A 20,615-nucleotide genomic window follows, 5' to 3' on the forward strand; every position below is an offset into this window, starting at 1 on the left:
ACAGTTTGTTGTACTTCATTCGATTCTCTCCGCGCGCTTTCGCTTGCACAGCGGTAAGCAGGTAAGCAGGTAAGTTGCGTGCAGTAGATGAAGGTGATCATTATGACACTTCGACCATGTCCTTTGTTTACGGAAAGAACTCATCGCGTTCGCAGAAAAAAATGCGCGTCGCCAGCTTTAAGAACGCGCATTACGGACGAGCCGATAAACTACTTATCGACTGAAGATAAAAGAGCTTTTACTGTCCTACGGCTAGAACATATAAAAGCAAATACTCGGAATACGAGCTCAGTCAGACGGCACAATGACATGTTTAGTAGCAACGTTGCTGTGTGTGCTTTTCGCCGGTATTTGCTGCGGTAAGTACCACACTTGGTTCACGTTGTATTTACACGACAGTAATTAAGGGAAAGAAGAAGTATACTTCACCCTGCACGAGTTTGCGGTTTATTATAATTAGGTCTTCAAAAATTCCCATATGACTATTGCCTTTCCTTTAAAAAAAATGCCAGAAAGTGCAGAATCTTTAAGGCAGCAATTTTAATTTGTGTGTGAAAATTATTAAAGTATTTCAGCCAAGAAATCTGCAAAAAGGGTAGCAGAAGTTATTCACAGCAAAATTCAAATGGCTTTGAGCACTATGGGACTTAACTTCTGAGGTCATTCGTCCCCTAGAACTTAGAACTACTTAAACCTAACTAACCTAAGGACATCACACACATCCATGCCCGAGGCAGGATTGGAACCTGCGACCGTAGCGGTCGTGCGGTTCCAGACTGTAGCGCCTAGAACCACTCGGCCACCACGGCCGGCGAAATAAGCATTTACTTACAGTTTGTTGGCATCTGTGTTTCCTCTCATCTGGTCTGAAGGTCGCACTACCACTTCATTTCCGAAACATGAGCACATTTTTACATTTCGAACTTTATCGTTCTAGGTCCCACTGAAGACGCCTTACAGAAAAAGGCCGAAACGCGTCTGGTAGGAATAAATTACAGTGCAGCAAGAAAAAGATAGTTTCTATTTACAAAACAAAAAAGGCGGAAATTCGTTTACGTATGCCCCCTTGCTGTTCATGTATAATAATTACCACAGAAATTTCATTGATGGTGCTCTTATCAACAACGAAGTATTATCTGAAAAAAGCTGCACAAATAGTCATTTGATAAGATTCCGAAGTGGTGTAAAGATTGGCGACGTGCTTTAAATGTTCAGAAATGTAAAACTGTGCACTCCACAAAACGAAAAAAAGTTTCTATTGCTGCAAAATAAATGAATCACAGTTGTAATAGGTCCTCCCATAAAAACACTTGGGTGTAATTATTTGTAGGGTTATGAAACAGATTGGTTACATAAGATCAGTCTAGGTAACGGGGTTGCGTAAGATGAGTTTGGGTAACGGAAGTGGTACACTTCGGTTCAGTGGTAGAATTCTAGGGAAGTGTGATCAGTGTACAAAAGTGACTACGTACAAAACACTCGTATGACCTATTGTAGAATATTGCTCAAGTGTGTGGGACTCGTACGAAGTATGGCTATCAAGAGGTATAGAATGTATTCAAAGAAACGGCAGTATGAATGGTCACAGGTTTGTTTGACCAATGGAACAGCGTCACAGAGACGTGGAAAGAACTGAACTGGAAGACTCTTTGAAGATTATGACCACTGCTCACCGAGAGATTGAATGCCGCCTGATGACGCCATCGGCGTCTTTTAGGGTATTGTAACTCTTCTTCTTTCCATACTTTTAGAGAAAATTGGAGAATATTTCCGATTTGTGCAAGACAAAGTTTATTTATTTCTTTTACCCATACATGTTTCACAATAACACATGAGATTACGGCAGAAACTTTGTTTGCCACAAGGTGCGTGTGTAACTCTTAAAACGACAATCGTGAACAAACTAGGTGTCTTCACACGTCTAATCCAATGGCAAAACAAAACATCGAGAGAAACTATGTCAAACTGTATAAAGTAAATTATATATGGCATTACTGTCACAAAATACGTGCAGCATTACGTGAGTCACAATAATGGAAAAACCGCTAAAGATGGTATATAAAGTGCTGATACATATGTGGTTAAAAGGAAAATAAATGAATTGTGTCTAGTGTAAAGGTAAAACGCAAAGAAAGACAGTTTGCGTTACGACTCGCCGAGCTAGCCAGCGTAGTTATACGTGCCTTATTAAGGATGCACACACAGAACGCTGGCCAGCGGAAATGTCTCATCTACGGTAATATAGGAGATGCAAAAGTTCATATTTTATTATCTTCACTGCAATACTTTAAAGTTTTGAGTATCATACTGCAATTTCTAGCTCTGTTCTCATACTTCCAGAAAAATAGTAGTAAATTAAAGATGATCTGCCTTTTTGCAAGTTCACTGTTATTGTTTTTTAAATATCCAAACACGCTACCCCACAGCTGTGGCATTCTAGCGGATTTTTTACTTTTATTGTTGCTGAAACACATACATACAGATTTTACGTTGGTAGGAAATATGTTACATTTGCTTTTGTTGTTGTTTAAATTACATGTTCTGTTTCTTATTTTGTTTTCAGATGTCAGTGCGTATCAAGTTCTCCTGTTTGTAGGTTTTTCATCTTGCGCGCTTTGTCTGTCCTCTGTTGTGTGGTTTTAAAGATGTGTGGTCCCTAGGGCTAAGTGAATACAACAATTTATCTGCAAACATAATGATGTTTGCGTGGTAAAATTTTGTGAGGTTTTGACATAGAGTACTATTTAGTGTGATTTGTTATTTATAGATCATGCTGCGTATTTTAACAGCGTTTAGTTACGTTTTCTCTTGCTCATGTGTGAATTCCGGTTTTTGTTTTGTTGCTGTGGCTTAGATGCACGTTTCAGTGCGGTAGCGTTCTCGCTTCCCGCTCCCGGATTCCCGGGTTCGATTCCCGGCGGGGTCAGGGATTTTCTCTGCCTCGTGATGACTGGGTGTTGTGTGCTGTCCTTAGGTTAGTTAGATTTAAGTAGTTCTAAGTTCTAGGGGACTGATGACCGTAGATGTTAAGTCCCATAGTGCTCAGAGCCGTTTGTTTTACTGTTTAGTTTTCGATCAACAGCCGCGAAATTTGCATTTGTTCTGACTTTTTTTTATTGTGTGTGTGTGTGTGTGTGTGTGTGTGTGTGTGTGTGCGCGCGCGCGCGCCCGAGCAACTAAACATAATCAGACAGACTGTCTCGGAAAATGGTTACAAAATAGACACAGTCGACAAACACCAAAACAATAGGAATACAATTGGCACTGAATACACACAACAGTATTACAGCACAACGTACCAGTAGAAACCACGCAACACAGAACACACAAAGCAAACGAGATAAAAAAGCCATAAACAACAGGAAAAAGTAGTACACACTTACATTTGACGAAAAAATAGCAAACAGAATAGGAAACTGTATGAGGAAAAAGGAATATATGTAGCAATAGAATAAACAATTCACTGAAGAAGACAGTACAAAACGCAAGACCACCACAAACAAATTCAACGAAGCAACTATATGCCAGCTAACCTACAAAGATTGTGATTCACTACATATCAGACAGAGGCAGGTTTTTCAGAGTAAGATACTTGGAACACTTAAGAGCACTTAAAAGTATCAGCACACACTCCAAATTCACAGAAAGCTCCATTATAAACGATCACCAGTCCAGTTGCATACATACAGACCTCCAGACGTTAAAATACAGCAATCATCAGAACCACTTTTTAACTACATGAAAATTGCCACATCCAAAAAGCTGTCGCACAGTGCAACAAAATCATCAGTGACACGGAGCAACGAATTTGAACTTCGTGTCTTGCCGCGAGATCAAAGTATGTTATCTTTACTAAGTCACATACACTGATTGTGAAACTGAAGCCAGGAAGGTTCCATTACCTACCAGTTTTTCTGATAGACCAAATGTACAACCTTCGAGAAATTTGGAAACGACTAAGTAACAATAAAGGAGAAATCTGTAGTCAATTAATATACATATCAGGTAACAAAAGATATTTTGTTTGTATAACAAAACATAAAATAAAATGGAAATGGTACGAGAAAGCTGAATAAAGCTTGAAATGTACTTAGAAACTTTTCCTGGGAACTTTCCGTTTGTGGATGGATGATGAAACTTCTTATAGGTGTGTCCAGCAGCAACCCGGCGAAAGGTTTCTCGCCCATCTCCCCTTATATCATCTTTCCACGGCAGCAGTATCTTTGTGAAATCGCTTACCATGCTCGTCACTCGCGTCTCCAAGATTAGGTGGGTAGAAATCCAGATGGCAATAAAAGAAATGTCATTTCAGATACATGTTGCACCCCATAGCTTTGTAACAGTCCAGCGTGCATTCTGTCAGCTTCCTGTAATTCTCAGACATTGCGTTTCGCAAGAAACTGCAGGATACATCTGTAAAAAGAAGCCAGCTGACTTCTCAGAATCTGTCAGCAACTGTTGAAATGTAATATCTTTCAACAGTTCACGGATCTGAGGCGCAATGGAAAATCCTCCTTTAATTTTAGCTATACTAATCGGAGGAAATTCAGAGAGTAAAATTTGAAACCTCTGGTCATCTTTGTTCATTGCTTTCACAAAATTCTTCATAAAGACCAATTTCAGAAGGAGTGGTGGTAACGGCACACTGTATTTGTCAACAAGGGTTCATTTAACTTTTTTTTCATTAGGGAAATACTACATAATGGCCTCTCCTTGCCCTACAATCCCAGTGACCACACAAGAAACAATATTTTGTGCAACATCTGCATTCCCAGAAGATGTCCCAGATCTTTAAGATCACCACAGATTTTCCAGTGGGGTATCACGATGGACTCAGATTGTGTGTGTGTTTGTGTGTGTGTGTGTGTGTGTGTGTGTGTGTGTGTGTGTGTGCGTAGTGTGTTGAATTCCTAAGGGACCAAACTGGTAAGGTCATCCGTCCCTACAGTTGCACACTACCTAAACTAACTTATGCTAATAACAACACACACACCCATGACCGAGGGAGGACTCGAACCTCCGGCGGGAGGGACTCACATTCGGGAGGATCATGGCTCAAACCTAAGTCTGCTCATCCTATTTTAGGTTTTTCGTGATTTTACTAAACCTCTTAAGGCTGATGCCGGGATGATTCCTTCAAATGGGTATGGCCATTCTCGTTCTTCAACCTTCCCTAATCCGAGCTTGTGCTCCGCCTCTTACTATCATCTTGTTAACGGGACATTAAGCACTAATCTCCTCCTCCTCCTCGTCCTCCTCCTCCTCCTCCTCCTCTTCCTCCTCCAGATTTGCATCTGTTCTTTAACTGAACGGAATGGGCCACTGGTCTCGAAGGTTTCTCGCTTCCGTTATTTAAGAGAACAGCTTTGAGTCTGCTTTGAGGAATCTATGATAGGCGCCATTTTCTGGATTGTGAATCATCCCAAATTTTGTAAGCAGTCGATTTATGTCATTGCAATTTAAAAAACTGTTGAAAAAATGTGGAGAGACCAACTAGTCATTTGGTGAATGTAATACTAGTGTTTGGTTGTAATAAGTTCTTTTCTTGAAGGCAAGGCCAAGTAATTCTGCTTGCCACTTTGAAAGATTTAGATCTCTCATAAGATCGTTCAATTCTGCCTACGACAATTGCTTTGGTTGTAGCCGTGCTACGTGTGGCATGTACTCAAGACCTTCATAATATGCTGGTTTGTTACTACCATCGTCTGCTTCATTTTCCGGTGTACATTCCGTTGATGGTTTTGGAACTGGGAGAGAATCAGAATGCGGAATTGGAGGAATTGCAGAATCTAAATTTGGATAAAAAAGGGTGAGTTTTCATTGACTTGAGATTTCTTTTACTTTCGTTAAACCGAATTAACAATCCGTAATGTGGACTCTAGGTTTTCTCCACAACTGTGGTACGGCAAATGGTATAGACAGTGGATTCCACGCAATCAGCCCCTTAAATAGCGGGAGCGGTGTGAGCAACATCTCTGTGGTGCCCAACACTTACTCTCATCTACCTTTGATTAAATATACAACTTGTAGGCCTTTTTGACGATTAGTGGGATGTCTTTCAGACTTAATCATAAACTCGCTACAAAAACACAACATAAGCGACTTTGTCAATTAACACGCTTGCTACACATCGCTGAATATAAGAAACACGCGAACACAAACAAACAGTATTCTGTATGTACAAACGTTAAGAATCGATACTGTGTGATCTCATAGATAGTTCACTAAGTGACCAAACAGCACTCTGCAACAATACATTATTCAGCACTTTACGCAAACTACACTCCTGGAAATGGAAAAAAGAACACATTGACACCGGTGTGTCAGACCCACCATACTTGCTCCGGACACTGCGAGAGGGCTGTACAAGCAATGATCACACGCACGGCACAGGGGACACACCAGGAACCGCGGTGTTGGCCGTCGAATGGCGCTAGCTGCGCAGCATTTGTGCACCGCCGCCGTCAGTGTCAGCCAGTTTGCCGTGGCATACGGAGCTCCATCGCAGTCTTTAACACTGGTAGCATGCCGCGACAGCGTGGACGTGAACCGTATGTGCAGTTGACGGACTTTGAGCGAGGGCGTATAGTGGGCATGCGGGAGGCCGGGTGGATGTACCGCCGAATTGCTCAACACGTGCGGCGTGAGGTCTCCACAGTACATCGATGTTGTCGCCAGTGGTCGGCGGAAGGTGCACGTGCCCGTCGACCTGGGACCGGACCGCAGCGACGCACGGATGCACGCCAAGACCGTAGGATCCTACGCAGTGCCGTAGGGGACCGCACCGCCACTTCCCAGCAAATTAGGGACACTGCTGCTCCTGGGGTATCGGCGAGGACCATTCGCAACCGTCTCCATGTAGCTGGGCTACAGTCCCGCACACCGTTAGGCCGTCTTCCGCTCACGCCCCAACATCGTGCAGCCCGCCTCCAGTGGTGTCGCGACAGGCGTGCATGGAGGGACGAATGGAGACGTGTCGTCTTCAGCGATGAGAGTCGCTTCTGCCTTGGTGCCAATAATGGTCTATGCGTGTTTGGCGCCGTGCAGGTGAGCGCCACAATCAGGACTGCATACGACCGAGGCACACAGGGCCAACACCCGGCATCATGGTGTGGGGAGCGATCTCCTACACTGGCCGTACAGCTCTGGTGATCGTCGAGGGGACACTGAATAGTGCACGGTACATCCAAACCGTCATCGAACCCATCGTTCTACCATTTCTAGACCGGCAAGGGAACTTGCTGCTCCAACAGGACAATGCACGTCCTCATGTATCCCGTGCCACCCAACCTGCTCTAGAAGGTGTAAGTCAACTACCCTGGCCAGCAAGATCTCCGGATCTCTCCCCCATTGAGCATGTTTGGGACTGGATGAAGCGTCGTCTCACGCGGTCTGCACGTCCAGCACGAACGCTGGTCCAACTGAGGCGCCAGGTGGAAATGGCATGGCAAGCCGTTCCACAGGACTACATCCAGCATCTCTACGATCGTCTCCATGGGAGAATAGCAGCCTGCATTGCTGCGAAAGGTGGATATACACTGTACTAGTGCCGACATTGTGCATGCTCTGTTGCCTGTGTCTATGTGCCTGTGGTTCTGTCAGTGTGATCATGTGATGTATCTGACCCCAGGAATGTGTCAATAAAGTTTCCCCTTCCTGGGACAAGGAATTCACGATGTTCTTATTTCAATTTCCAGGAGTGTATTAAAGAACACACACACTCTCTCTCTCACACACACGCACACACACACACACACACACACACACACACACACACACACACACACTCACATGTAAGCACGAGAAACATACCCACATACTTCTACGGCATAAACAAAATAACAACACATCGGAGCAAATTATAGTTTCGTGGCTTGAACCGAATATAAAAAAACGAAACCAACGATGGCCGCATTAAAAACGTAAATTGCGCAGTAAAACGTGTCCAAGCCACAGCAACATGGCTGATTCCTTTTGGTAGCCACAGGACAAACACAATGTAAACCAAATGGTAAAGTACATACGTAATTTAAACAGCAACAAAATCCAATACAACACATTTCCTAAATTACGTACGCTCTGTATGTATGTGTTCCTGGAACAATAAAAGAAAAACTGCTGAGGATGCCACAACTATGTTGATACATGTTTCGTATTAAAGCAAAACAATAGAGCTTAAAAGTGCAATATGAAATTTAAACATTTACAGTAATGCATTGAAAAAATATAAACTATAGCCTCTCCTGTATGGCCTTGGATACGAGTGTTCCACACGTTACCATATGCAAAAATACTCTCCTCTCAGCGCGCTATTATTTTCCGAAATCTCGTTTCGATATCTCAAACCGTTTATGAGATATGAGAGATGTTAGTGATATTCATTCAGGCTTTATCGCTGGCGGATCCGAACGGAACCAAGGCTGGAAAAAAGTTCAATATGGTAGCTAAATTTCATACGCAGCAATGTTTGGTGTAATATGCACCAAAGGCAACATCATGCCACCCCCCCCCCCTTCCCACCCCTATTTTTCATTGCAAACTTTTACAATTTAACGCAGTACGAAATATGACAATTACTATCACCACTAATGAAATGGTAAGCACTTCAGCATGAAGCTGACGTACAAAGTTACAAATAACATAAAAATCAATATTTTTAACGAGCAGTTTCTGCACAGTGGTTTGGGAGGCAGCAGTGCGCAAGCCTAATATTTTGTCAGCGCGTCTTATACCAGCAGCACTGGTGAGCAGTGCCTTGGACGTTCCTGTTTGGAGGTACGCGTGTCCTTGACAGTCGCTACCACTGCTTACTGCCCGCTTGCATAAGAAGAGGATATTCCTCGCGCGGTTTCAAACCGTGCCGCGCTGAACTCCGCTACGCAGGAAACCTGCTTTCTTTCTGTGGGCACCCTTAAGGCAGAACTTCCCTTCAAATTTGCTATTGCTATCCTCAACAGCAATTTTTAAGATACCTAGCAGACAGTCTCAGGTATTTCTATTATGCATTTCGACTGAGGTGCGCCGCGCGGGATTGACCGAGCGGTCTAGGGCACTGCTGTTAAGGACTGTGCGGCTGGTCCCTTCGGAGGTTCGAGTCCTCCCTCGTGCATCGGTGTGTGTGTTTGTCCTTAGGATAATTTAGGTTAAGTAGTGTGTAGGCACAGGGACTGATGACCTTAGCAGTTAAGTCCCATAAGATTTCACATACATTTGACCATTTTTGACTGAGGTGCTTGTTATAAACACCTTAAAACTTCATTGTGCACCAACTGGAGACTAATTACATTTTAAAGTTCTTTCCCCTCAATATACATGCAACAGCTAGATCATCGGTCCCATCCGATTAGGCAAGGATGGGGAAGGAAGTAAGCCGCGCCCTGTCAAAGGAACAACCCTAGCATTTGCCTGAGAGATTAAAGGAAACCACAGTAAAAAATTAATCAGGATAGTTGGACGGGGTCTGAACCGTCGCCCTCCCGAATGCGAGTCCAGAGTGCTAACCACTGCACCACTTTGCTTAGGTGCAGCGTATTAAAATTGTAACAGCAGGAAGGATAATAAATAACGAAGTTTTATTAATTGTCAATATACAGCGTAGTGTGAAGAATATATGAGTAAATTGTCAGGTGATATTTGAAGAGGGAGACCGGGAGAACTGTTTCGGGAGGGGCATTATACAGGACGCAAATTAAGTACAGAGAGCTGCCACCTCTGATAGCAACAACAGCTCTAATCTATCTGACTATCGAGTCAAACTGAGCTTGGATGACTATTATGGGTACATCATTTCACGCTGCATCAACTAATTCTCTTCCCGAGTTCATCAATAGTAGTGAGAGATGAATGGTCATCCACTACCAGATGTTTTTGAAAGAAGACAGATCTGGATAACGTGATGCCCAGGGCAATAGTTGTTCACCACTTGTATCAACGTAGGACAGTACAGCACAGTTAACATGTGGTCTTGTGCTACTTCGTTAGAATAGAACAACACAGAGACCTCGAAGATACGGCTCGTCCACCAGCCTCAACACATCACAAAGGTAACAGTGATCATATTTTGTACGTACGCCAGGTGCTGGGTTTGAGTAACGATGACAAATGCAGACTGACAACCCTCCTTCTTCTAGGAGTTTCCACACATGAACATGTCCCTCTTCATGCTGTATGAAGAACCGACACCCGTTTTACCAGCGGACGTGGCGCCTCTATTGTGTGCAGTGTTGACATTAGGTACGTCACTGTCCTTGCACCGTTCTCTCTCTCTCTCTGCTGCTGCTGCTATTGCTACGCAACAGTGGTCGCACTGTTTATGTGGATCAAGATAGTAGGATCTAATCGTGAAGAACGAATAACAAATTTCCATGCGGATGCTTGCCTTGCGGTAAACTGTCCCGTTTGCTAACTCAAGGTGCGTGACGTGGCTCATGATCTTACATGGATAAGCGAACATATGGATGCTAGTAGTGTCGGACCACTGAGATCGAGCATGGCACTGACTGAATACACGCTAGTGTATTCTGTACAAGCCACTTCATCTCCGGATAACCATTGCACTCTACATCCGTTTAAGGCCTATTGCTACATTTATGCCTTGGTATCCCTCTGACATTTTTACCCTCCCGCACTTCCCTTGATTCCCAAATATACGATTCCTTATTGCCTCAGCATGCATCACGTTAACTGATCCCTTCAGATAGTCAAGTTGCGCCATAAATTTCATTTTACTCCAGTTCGTTTCAGTGCCTCCTCATTAGTTATTAGATCTATGCATCTAATTTTCAGCATCCTTCTGTAGCACTACATTTAAAAAGACTTTTATTCTCCTCTTCTCTGAACTGTTTATCGTCCATGTTTCAATTCTGTAAGACAAATACCTTCGTCAAAACTTCGAAACCCTTAAATTTATATTAGACGTTAACGTATCTTTCTTTTTTTAGAAAAAGCTTTACTTGCTATTGGCAATGTGCATTTTATATCCTCCCTGCTTCGGTCATCATAAGTTTTTTGCTGCCTAAATAACAAAACTATTCTACTATTTTCAGTGTCTCGTGTCCTAATTTAACTCCCTCATCGTCACCTGATTTAATTCAAATACACTCCACAGCCCTTGTTTCAAGTTATAATCTCGTCTCAGGATACTACCCATTCCGTTCAACTGCTCATCCAAGCCATTTACCGTTTCTGACAGAATTATAATTTTACTGACAAAGCGAAAGTTTTTATTTTTTCTTCGTGACTTTTAATTTTCTTTCGATGTTTCACTTAGTTACCTGTACTTCTTGCTCAATTTACAGATTGAGGAACATCGACGATAGGCGACACCCCTATCTCATACGTTCTCAACTACAGTTTCCCTTTCATGCCACTCGACTCTCATAACAGCAGTCTGTTTGCATACAAGTTGCAAATAACCTACTGCTGTCCGCACCCTATATTTTATCCCACCTATCTTCAAAATTCCAAAGAGTGTAGTCTAGTCAACGTTGTCAGCTGCTTCCTATGAATCTACAAATCCAATCAACGTAGGTTTGTGTCTGTCTTCAGCCTATCTTCTTAGGTAAAACGTACAGTCAGTGTTGCCTCACATGCACCTATATTTCTTTAGAATCCTAAATGGTCTTCCCTGAGGTCGGCTTCTACAAGTTATCCCAATCTTCTGTAAATAATTTCTAATAGTATTTTGCAACCACGATTTATTAAGCTGATGGGTAAGTAGTATTCACTAAAACCATCGATTCCATTTTCATATGTCAGTCATAGGATCCTGATCACGATCAACTGGAGTCTCAAAGGGTCAGGATCCTGCCTCTACTGCATTTTGACTTGTGCTGGTTAGACTTTTCCCCTCCTTACATGAGGCACAACACTGTAATCTCACAATCGACATTCGAATAGAATATCTGAATGGCATAACGTTTCCTTGTACACTGAGGTGACAAAAGTCATAGGAGATCGATATGCACATATACAGATGGTGGTAGTATCGCGTACACAAGTTATAGAAGGGCAGTGCATTGGCGGATTTGTACTCAAGTGATTTATGTGAAAAGGTTTCCGACGTGATTAAGAGCTCACGACGAGAATTAACAGATTTTGCACGTGAAATGGTAAATGGAGCTAGACGCATGGGAATTCAGTATTCCGAGATCCACAGTGTCAAAAGTGTGCCGAGAATACCAAGTTTCAGCAATACCTCTCGCTACGTACAACGCAGTGGCCAATGGCCTTCGCTTAACGACCGAGAGCAGCAGCGTTTGTGTAGAGCTGTCAATGTTAACAAACAAGCAACAATGTGTGAAATAACCACAGAAAAAAACGTGTGACGTACGACTAACGTGTACGTTAGGACAGTGCAGCGAAATTTGGCATTGAGGTTCTGAAAGCACGCGACTGAGACGAGTGCTTTTACTAACAGCACGACACCACCTACAGCGTCTCTCCTGGGCTTATGGCAGTATCGATTGGACCCTACACGACTGGAAAATCCTGGCCTGGTCAGATGAGTCTCGATTTCTGTTGGTAAGAGCTGATGGTAGGATTCAAGTGTGGTAGGATTCGAATTGTGAAGAAGGCACTATGCAAGATGGTGGTGACTCCATAATGGTCTGGGCTGTGTTTACATGGAACGGAGTGGAACCTCCGATCGAACGGAACCGATTATCGACTGGAAATGGTTTATGTTCGGCTAATTGGGGACCATTTGCAGCCATTCATTGATATTCCGAAACAACAATGTGCCATTTCACCGGGCCACAACTGTTTGCGGATAGACAATTCGAGCGGATGATTTGGCTACCTTGATCGCCTGACATGAATCCCACCGAAAAATTTATGGCTCTGGCGTTTCTGTGACCGTATAGGCTGCAGATTCCTTGGCTTGCTCCATCGAGTGGTGGGTTTCCGGGTTCCGCTTAATAGGTTAGGAGTCCACTACACACAGGAAGCGGCTACACGGGCAGCGGGGCTGTGTGGAAGGGGCTGGGCGGTTTTCTAGGTTAGAGGATCTCAGGAAACCACAGAAAGGGCGACCGTCTAAAAGGAGGCAGGTAAAACAGAGTAAGGTAGTTGTGGAAACGATCGGTATTGTAGTTGTAAATTGTCGTAGCCGTTTTGGGAAAGAACCAGAGCTCCAAGCCCCAATAGAAAGCAGTGAAGCTCAAATAGTTATAGGTACAGAAAGTTGACTAAAGCCGGAAATAAGTTAAGCCGAAATTTTTTTCAAACAATCTGACAGTGCTCAGAAGAGATAGATTAAATACAGTTGGTGGTGGAGTATTTATTGCTGTTAGAAGTAGTTTACCTTGTAGTGAAATTGAAGTAGTTCCTGCGAAATAGTATGGGTAGAGGCTATACATGATAATCGGACTAAACTACTAACTGGATCGTTTACCGACCCCCCACTCGGGTGATATAGCTGCTGAACGGTTCAAAGAAAACTTGAGTCTAATTTCAAATAGGTACTCCACTCATACAATTAAAGACGGTGGTGATTTCAATCTATCCTCGATATGCTGGAAAAATTACACGTTTATACCAGGTGGCAGGCATAAAACGTCATCCGAAATTGTACTGAATGCTTAGAAAATTATTTTCAACAATTAGTTCATGAGCCCACTCGAAACAACAAATAATCCTGGACAAATAAAGAGTATCGTGACGAATACAGGGATTAGCGACAGTTCCTGTTAGGCTGAATACCGTCAAGAATAACCTCAAAGTATATCCATTTAAAAAAGCCGATAAAATGCTCTTAACACCTTTTTAAGAGACAGTCTTCACTTCTTCCGATCTGATCATGTAAGAGTAGAAAAGATGTGGAATGATCTCAAAGAGATAGTATCGACGGCAATTGACAGATATATACCACATAAATTATTAAGTGATGGTATTGATGCTCCATGGTACACAAAACGGGTCAGATAGCTGTTGCAGAAGCAACGAAGAAAGCATGCCAAAGAGCGCAAAATCCGAAGATTGGCAAAGTTTTGCAGAAGTTCGAAATATAGCGCGTACTTCAATGCTAGATGCCTTAAATAATTTCGACAACGAAGCTCTGTCTCGGAATCTGGCAGTAAACCCAAAGAGATTCTGGTCATACATAAAGCACACCAGTGGCAAGACTCAATCAATACCTTCACCGCGCGATAACAACGGTGAAGTCACTGATGACAGTGCCACTGAAGCAGAGTTATTAAACACGGTTTTCCGAAGCTCCTTCACCAAATAATACTAGTAAATATTCCTGAATTCCAATCACGAACGACTGCCAAGATGAGAAACACGGAAGTAGATATCCTCGGTGTAACAAAGCAGCTTAAATCACTTAATAAAGGCAAAGCCTCCGGTCCAGATGGTATACCAGTCAGATTCCTTCCAGAGTATGCTGATACAATAGATCCGTATTTAGCAATAATATAGAACCGCTCGCTCACAGAAAGATCCGTATCTAAAGACTGGAAAATTGCTCAAGTCACACCAATACCCATAAATAGAAGCAGGAGTCATCCGCTGAATTACAGGCCCATATCACTAACGTCTATTTCCAGTAGTGTTTTGGAACATACGCTGTGTTCGAACATAATGAAGTACCTCGAAGAAAACGATTTATTAACACATAGCACGCATTCAAAAAGTATCGTTCTTGTGAAACACAACTAGCTCTTTATTCTCACGAAGTTATGAGTGCTGTCGACAAGGGATGTCAAATTGATTCCATATTTTTAGATTTCCAGAAGGCTTTCGACACCGTTCCTCACAAGCGTCTATGGAATATCGCCTCATTTGTCCGGCTGTATTCGTCATTTCCTTTCATAAAGGTCACAGTTCGTAGTAATAGATGGAAAGTCATCGAATAAAACAGAAGTAATATCGGGCGTTCCGCAAGGAAGTGTTATAGGCGCTCTATTGTTACTCATCTATATTAACAACATGGAAGACAATCTGAATAGCCCTCTTAGATTTTTTACTCATACTGCTGTCATTAACCGTCTTGTAAAGTCATCCGATGGCCAAACCGAATTGCAAAATGGTTTAAATAAGATATCAGTACGGTGCGAAAAGTGGTAATTGACCCAGAATAAAAGAAAATGTGATGTTATTCACATGAGCATTGAAAGAAATCCGATAAATTTCGATCACGCCATAAGTCACACAAATCTGAAGACTGTTAATTCAACTAAATGCTTAGGGATTACAGTTACAAGTAACATAAATGGGAACGATCACACAGATAATCTTGTGGGTAGAGGAAACCAAAGACTGATTCATTGGCAGAACACTTAGAAGGTGCAACAGGTCTACTAAAGAGACTGCTTACACCACGCTTGTCCGCCCTATTCTGGAGTATTGCTGTGCGGTGTGGGATCCGCATCAGGTGGGACTGACGGATGACATCGGAAAAGTTCAAAGAAGGGCAGCTCGTTTTGTATTATCGCGAAATAGGGAAGATAGCGCCACAGACATGATATATTAATTGGAGTGGCAATCGTTACAAGAAAGGCGTTTTTCGTTGCGACGGGATCTTCTCATGAAATTTCAATGACCAGTTTTCTCCTCCGATTGCGAAAACATTCTGTTGGCACCCACCTACATAGGAAGAAATGATCATGATGATGAAATAAGAGAAATCAGGGCTCCCACAGAAAAATTTAAGTGCTCGTTTTTCCCGCGCGCCGTTCTAGAGTGGAAAGGTTTAGAGACAGCTTGTAGGTGGTTCATTGAACCCTCTGCCAGGCACTTTATTGTGAATAGCAGAGTAATCACGTAAATGTACAAGTAGATACAATCAAGAAATCAGTTCGTGCACAAAATCCTGCATCGGCATCACTTTCGCAATTATGGACGGCTGTAGAGGTGGAGTGACTTCAGAGGATTTCCAACAACTTGTTGAGTCCGTGTCACACCTAGTTGCTGCACTACATCGTGCAAAAGGAGGTCCGACTCTATACTAGGAGGTATCCCACGACTTTTGTCATTTCAGTGAATACAGAATTTTGACTGCTTTACCCCAAGCTGCTTGGTGCGGTTGCGCAGAAACGCTAATCAATTACGTATCCAAGCATGTAATATATTTCATGAGGATTTGTGGTCTGTTCGCCATCTTCATAGTGTTTCAGTTTTAACAGGCAGCAGCATACTGATGTGGCGACGATACCGGATTTGTAAAGCCGTGGCTTGTTTTTGGTCACTAATTCTGTGCCTATAAAATAGGGGCTGAAGACCTCTTCCATCTTATCTAATTTCGTTTTTCGGTTATATAGTTTCCGAAGAACTATCCTCTAGCTTGTGTAATCCCTAAGTATTTGATTTTTTCCGACCATAAGATATTAAACTGATGTTTTCTCTTAGCGTTGGAGGTATCCAAGCTGGTAACAGTTTTTCGTAGCACGATATGGGGAAGTTTACTTATCTCACTAATCTTCTAATGTGCGCCCGATGTTGTTTGCCACTTTGTCGTTTGTATACTAGACCATTTTGTTTTGGAATTCATTAATGTACACAGAGTGTAAAAATTCTGCACTCACGAAATTTTTGGAGTGTTTGGAGGAGATAAAGAGAAACGCTTCTTGCAGGTGACAAAAACGTCGCATGTGCACATTTTCCTCGCTATGGGTCCACGAAGGTTTAGATCTTAGTAATGTTTCGATACTATATTCGAACTGTCATGTGATGATTATTGTTTTAGAGATGTTTCTGAAAATGTCGCCTGTTTACATTAACTCACAAATCGCATTGTGAGCTAATGATTGTTTGAGTTGCTGGAAACAATCAGGTGTTTCACAAATAATGGCTGTAGCTTCAGCCAAATATGCAACAGCTCATCTGGAGTGTTTCTCAGTATACCAAACGCTTCATCTCACCCACAAAGAGAGCGAAGTCCATAAAGGGTGGTGGTCCAGGTACTGTCCCACCCTTTCCAAACCAGCAACTGGGAAAGCCGTTTTGCAAATATTGTGTGACATGAATGGCAAAGTGCGCTGGGACCCTGACATGTTCGAACCATAAATGTTGCCTGACTGCTAGCGGGAAATTCTCCAGCAGTTCCAGTAGTATTTCAAGGACAAACATAAGGTAATTTCCTCCATCGAGGGTGTTAGTAAGAAGATATGGCGCTATCGGATAGTCCTGGACAGTATCAGCCCACATACTTATGGCAAATCTCTATTGACGCCATTGGGACAACCTGCGTTTCAGAACAAAGTACCATTATCCAAGATGGCGGTGATGGCGTCATCCAAGAGGGCTGCGATGACATCAATCAAGATGGCGGATTTTGGCGGGAAGTTTGAAATTTGGCGAGAAAGTGCCACGGCCCCCTCGCCCAGAAAAATTCCAACATGATAATGCGTCACACCTAAGAAATTGGCGGGTAAAAGGACTTGTCTTTATTATTAAGGCAATTTCAAGTAGTTGTGTTCGCCACTGGGTCTGGACTGCAACTGGCTTAGTTCATATCTGTGACAGCAGACGGCGCCACTGCGACGTCGGGTGATGACACAAGTACCGGTATTCTAGATGACCGTATACAGTGTGTTCACTGCGGGCTCCAGGGCCCAACTGGCTTAGTTCATATCGGTGGCACCAGAGGACGAGACCGCGGCGTTGGGTGATGACGCAAGTGCCGTTATTCTAGATGACCTTATATAGTGTGTTCGCCGCGATCTCCTGAGCCCAACTGACTTAGTTCATTTCGTGGCCACCAGAGGGCGCTACCGTGAAGTCGTGTGATGACACAAGATCTTCTGGTCCCTCTCTCCGCCGCGCCATCGGCCCACGGGCTTCCGACTCCTGAAGTCAAACACCCTCGGCCGTCACCTCCATACAGGCGCCGTACATAGTCTTCTGTAAATATGCTAACTAAACTAATATCCACATCGTGCATCTAACCTACCAATTACCTAAGTACTTCATTCCATTTCAATTTTGATCATATTCAATAAGTGAATTTAAAATTTCAATATTCAATTAACAAACGAGAATTTCTACATTTTCCAACTATCAGTCCGGTGTTTATTCATGACATAGCACCCCCCCCCCCTCCACCCCTAGAATGCTTCCCTCCTATTGGCTGCTGCGCTAGTCACGTGATTCGACTTCATTGAACCTAGGACTTGCAATCAATTTCCACCAATGCCACACCCACTTCGACTTGGGATCAAATAGTTAAAGTCTCCACCACGATCCTCAACCCAGCACCACGCCCCTTACCGACCCATGTTGATTGGCTAAAGTGTACTAACCTGCACTAATGAGTACTAACGTGCACAGCGCATGACTTCGTCCAAGATGGTAGGGCGAAACGATGGGAAAACAGATCTGAACACAAGTATTACTTTTCAGGCCGTGTCTCAACCAGAAGATTTACTGTCCAACTGACATAGTACACATTACTGTCATCAGATTGCACTGAGATCCCTCGTATGACTTAATCCCAGATGCTAATCACAGATGCTAAATTGCATTCACAATTAAACCTTCAAAATTGTCTCCCCATTATCAAATATATACCAGACTCACAAGAATATGGAAGCCAGGAACATATTTACCACTCTAACTACAATTAAATATTACTATTCCTACTACAGTCTGACACCAACTCACCATAGGACACACAGTCATCGTCTCTAGCCAAGCCATAAGATAAAAAATAACTATCTTTACAATGCAATATACAAGGTGGTTCATTGATAGTGACCAGGCCAAATATCTCACGAAATAAGCATCAAAAGAAAAAACTACAATGGACGAAACTCGTCTAGGTTGAACGGGGAAACCAGATGGCCCTATGGTTCGCCCGCTAGATGGCGCTGCCATAGGTCCAACGGATATCAACTGCTTTTTTTTAAAAAAAATAGGAACCCCCATTTTTATTACATATTCGTGTAGTACGCAAAGAAATATGAATGTTTTAGTTGGACCACTTTTTTAGCTTTGTGGTAGATGGCGCTGTAATAGTCACAAACGTTTTAGTACGTGGTATCACGTAACATTCCGCCAGTTCGGACGGTATTTGCTTCGTGATACATTACCCGTGTTGAAATGGACCGTTTACCAATTGCGGAAAAGGTCGATATCTTGTTGATGTATGGCTATTGTGATCAAAATTCCCAACGGGAGTGTGCTGTGTATGCTGCTCGGTATCCTGGAGGACATCATCCAAGTGTCCGGAGCGTTCGTCGGATAGTTACGTTATTTAAGGAAAGACACATGTGAAACGTCAGCCACGACCTGCAACAAATGATGATGCCCAAGTAGGTGTCTTACCTGCTGTCGCGGCTAATCCGCTCATCAGTAGTAGACAAATTGCGCGGGAATCGGGAATCTCAAAAACGTCGGTGTTGAGAATGCTACATCAACATTGATTGCACCTGTACCATATTTCCATGCCCCAGGACTTTGAACAGTTCTGCCACTGGGCACAAGAGAAATTACGGGACGATGACAGATTTTTTGCACTCGTTCTATTTAGCGACGAAGCGTCATTCACCAACGGCGGTAACGTAAACCGGCATAATATGCACTATTGGGCAACGGAAAATCCCCGATGGTTACGACACGTGGAACTTCAGCGACCTTGGCGAGTTAATGTATGGTGCGGTATTATGAAAGGAAGAATAATTGGACCCCATTTTATCGATGGCAATCTAAATGGTGCAATGTATGCTGATTTCCTACGTGATGTTCTACCGATGTTACTACAAGATGTTTCACTGCATGAGAGAATGACGATGTACTTCCAACATGATAGATGACCGGCACAAAGCTCGCGTGCGGTTCAAGCGGCATTGAATAGCATATTTCATGACAGATGGATTGGTGTCGAAGCACCATACCACGGTCCGCACGTTCACCGGATCTGACGTCCCCGGATTTCTTTCTGTGGGGAAAGTTGAAAGATATTTGCTATCGTGATGCACCGGCAATGCCTGACAACATACATCAGCGCATTGTCAATGCATTTGCGTTACGGAAGACGAACTACTCGCTGTTGAGAGGAGTGCCATTACACTTATTGCCAAACGCACTGAAGTTGACGGACATCATTTTGAACATTTATTGCATTAATATGGTATTTACAGGTAATCACGCTGTAACAGCATGCGTTCTCAGACATGATAAATTCACAAAGGTACATGTATCACACTGGAACAACCAAAATAAAATGTTCAAACGTACCTACATTCTGTATTTTAGTTTAAAAAACCTATCTGTTACCAACTGTTCGTCTAATATTGTGAGCCATATGTTTGTGACTATTACAGCGCCATCTATCACAAAGCGAAAAAAGTGGTCCAACTAAAACATTCATATTTCTTTACATACTACATGAATATGTAATAAAAAAGGGGATTCCTGTTTTAAAAAAACGAAGTTGATATCTGTTTGACCTATGGCACCTCCATCTAGCGGGCCAACCATAGCGTCATCTTGTTTCCCCCTCCAAGCTAGACAAATTTCGTTCTTTGTAGATTTTTTCGTTTGGCGCTTATTTCGTGAGATATTTGGCCCGGTCACGATCAATGGACCACCCTGTATACACAGTTTACACAATGTAAGCCTTGGTAACATTACAATACAATATATATACACATTTTGGAAAAACACTGCAGTTA

General features: G+C 42.9%; 1 protein-coding gene across 1 annotated transcript in view; it reads left to right on the forward strand.

Annotated features, from left to right (window-relative positions):
• The first annotated feature begins 290 nt into the window (after window positions 1-290).
• Window positions 291-20,615, forward strand: part of LOC126268223 (chymotrypsin-2-like) — a 163,290-nt gene continuing 142,965 nt past the window's right edge. The window contains exon 1 of the mRNA XM_049973858.1: window positions 291-359. Within this exon, the coding sequence (XP_049829815.1) occupies window positions 305-359 (55 nt within the window). The 5' untranslated portion in view covers window positions 291-304. The remainder of the gene's footprint in view (window positions 360-20,615) is intronic.

Source organism: Schistocerca gregaria, chromosome 4 (assembly GCF_023897955.1).
Source record: "Schistocerca gregaria isolate iqSchGreg1 chromosome 4, iqSchGreg1.2, whole genome shotgun sequence".
Classification (NCBI taxonomy): domain Eukaryota; kingdom Metazoa; phylum Arthropoda; class Insecta; order Orthoptera; family Acrididae; genus Schistocerca; species Schistocerca gregaria.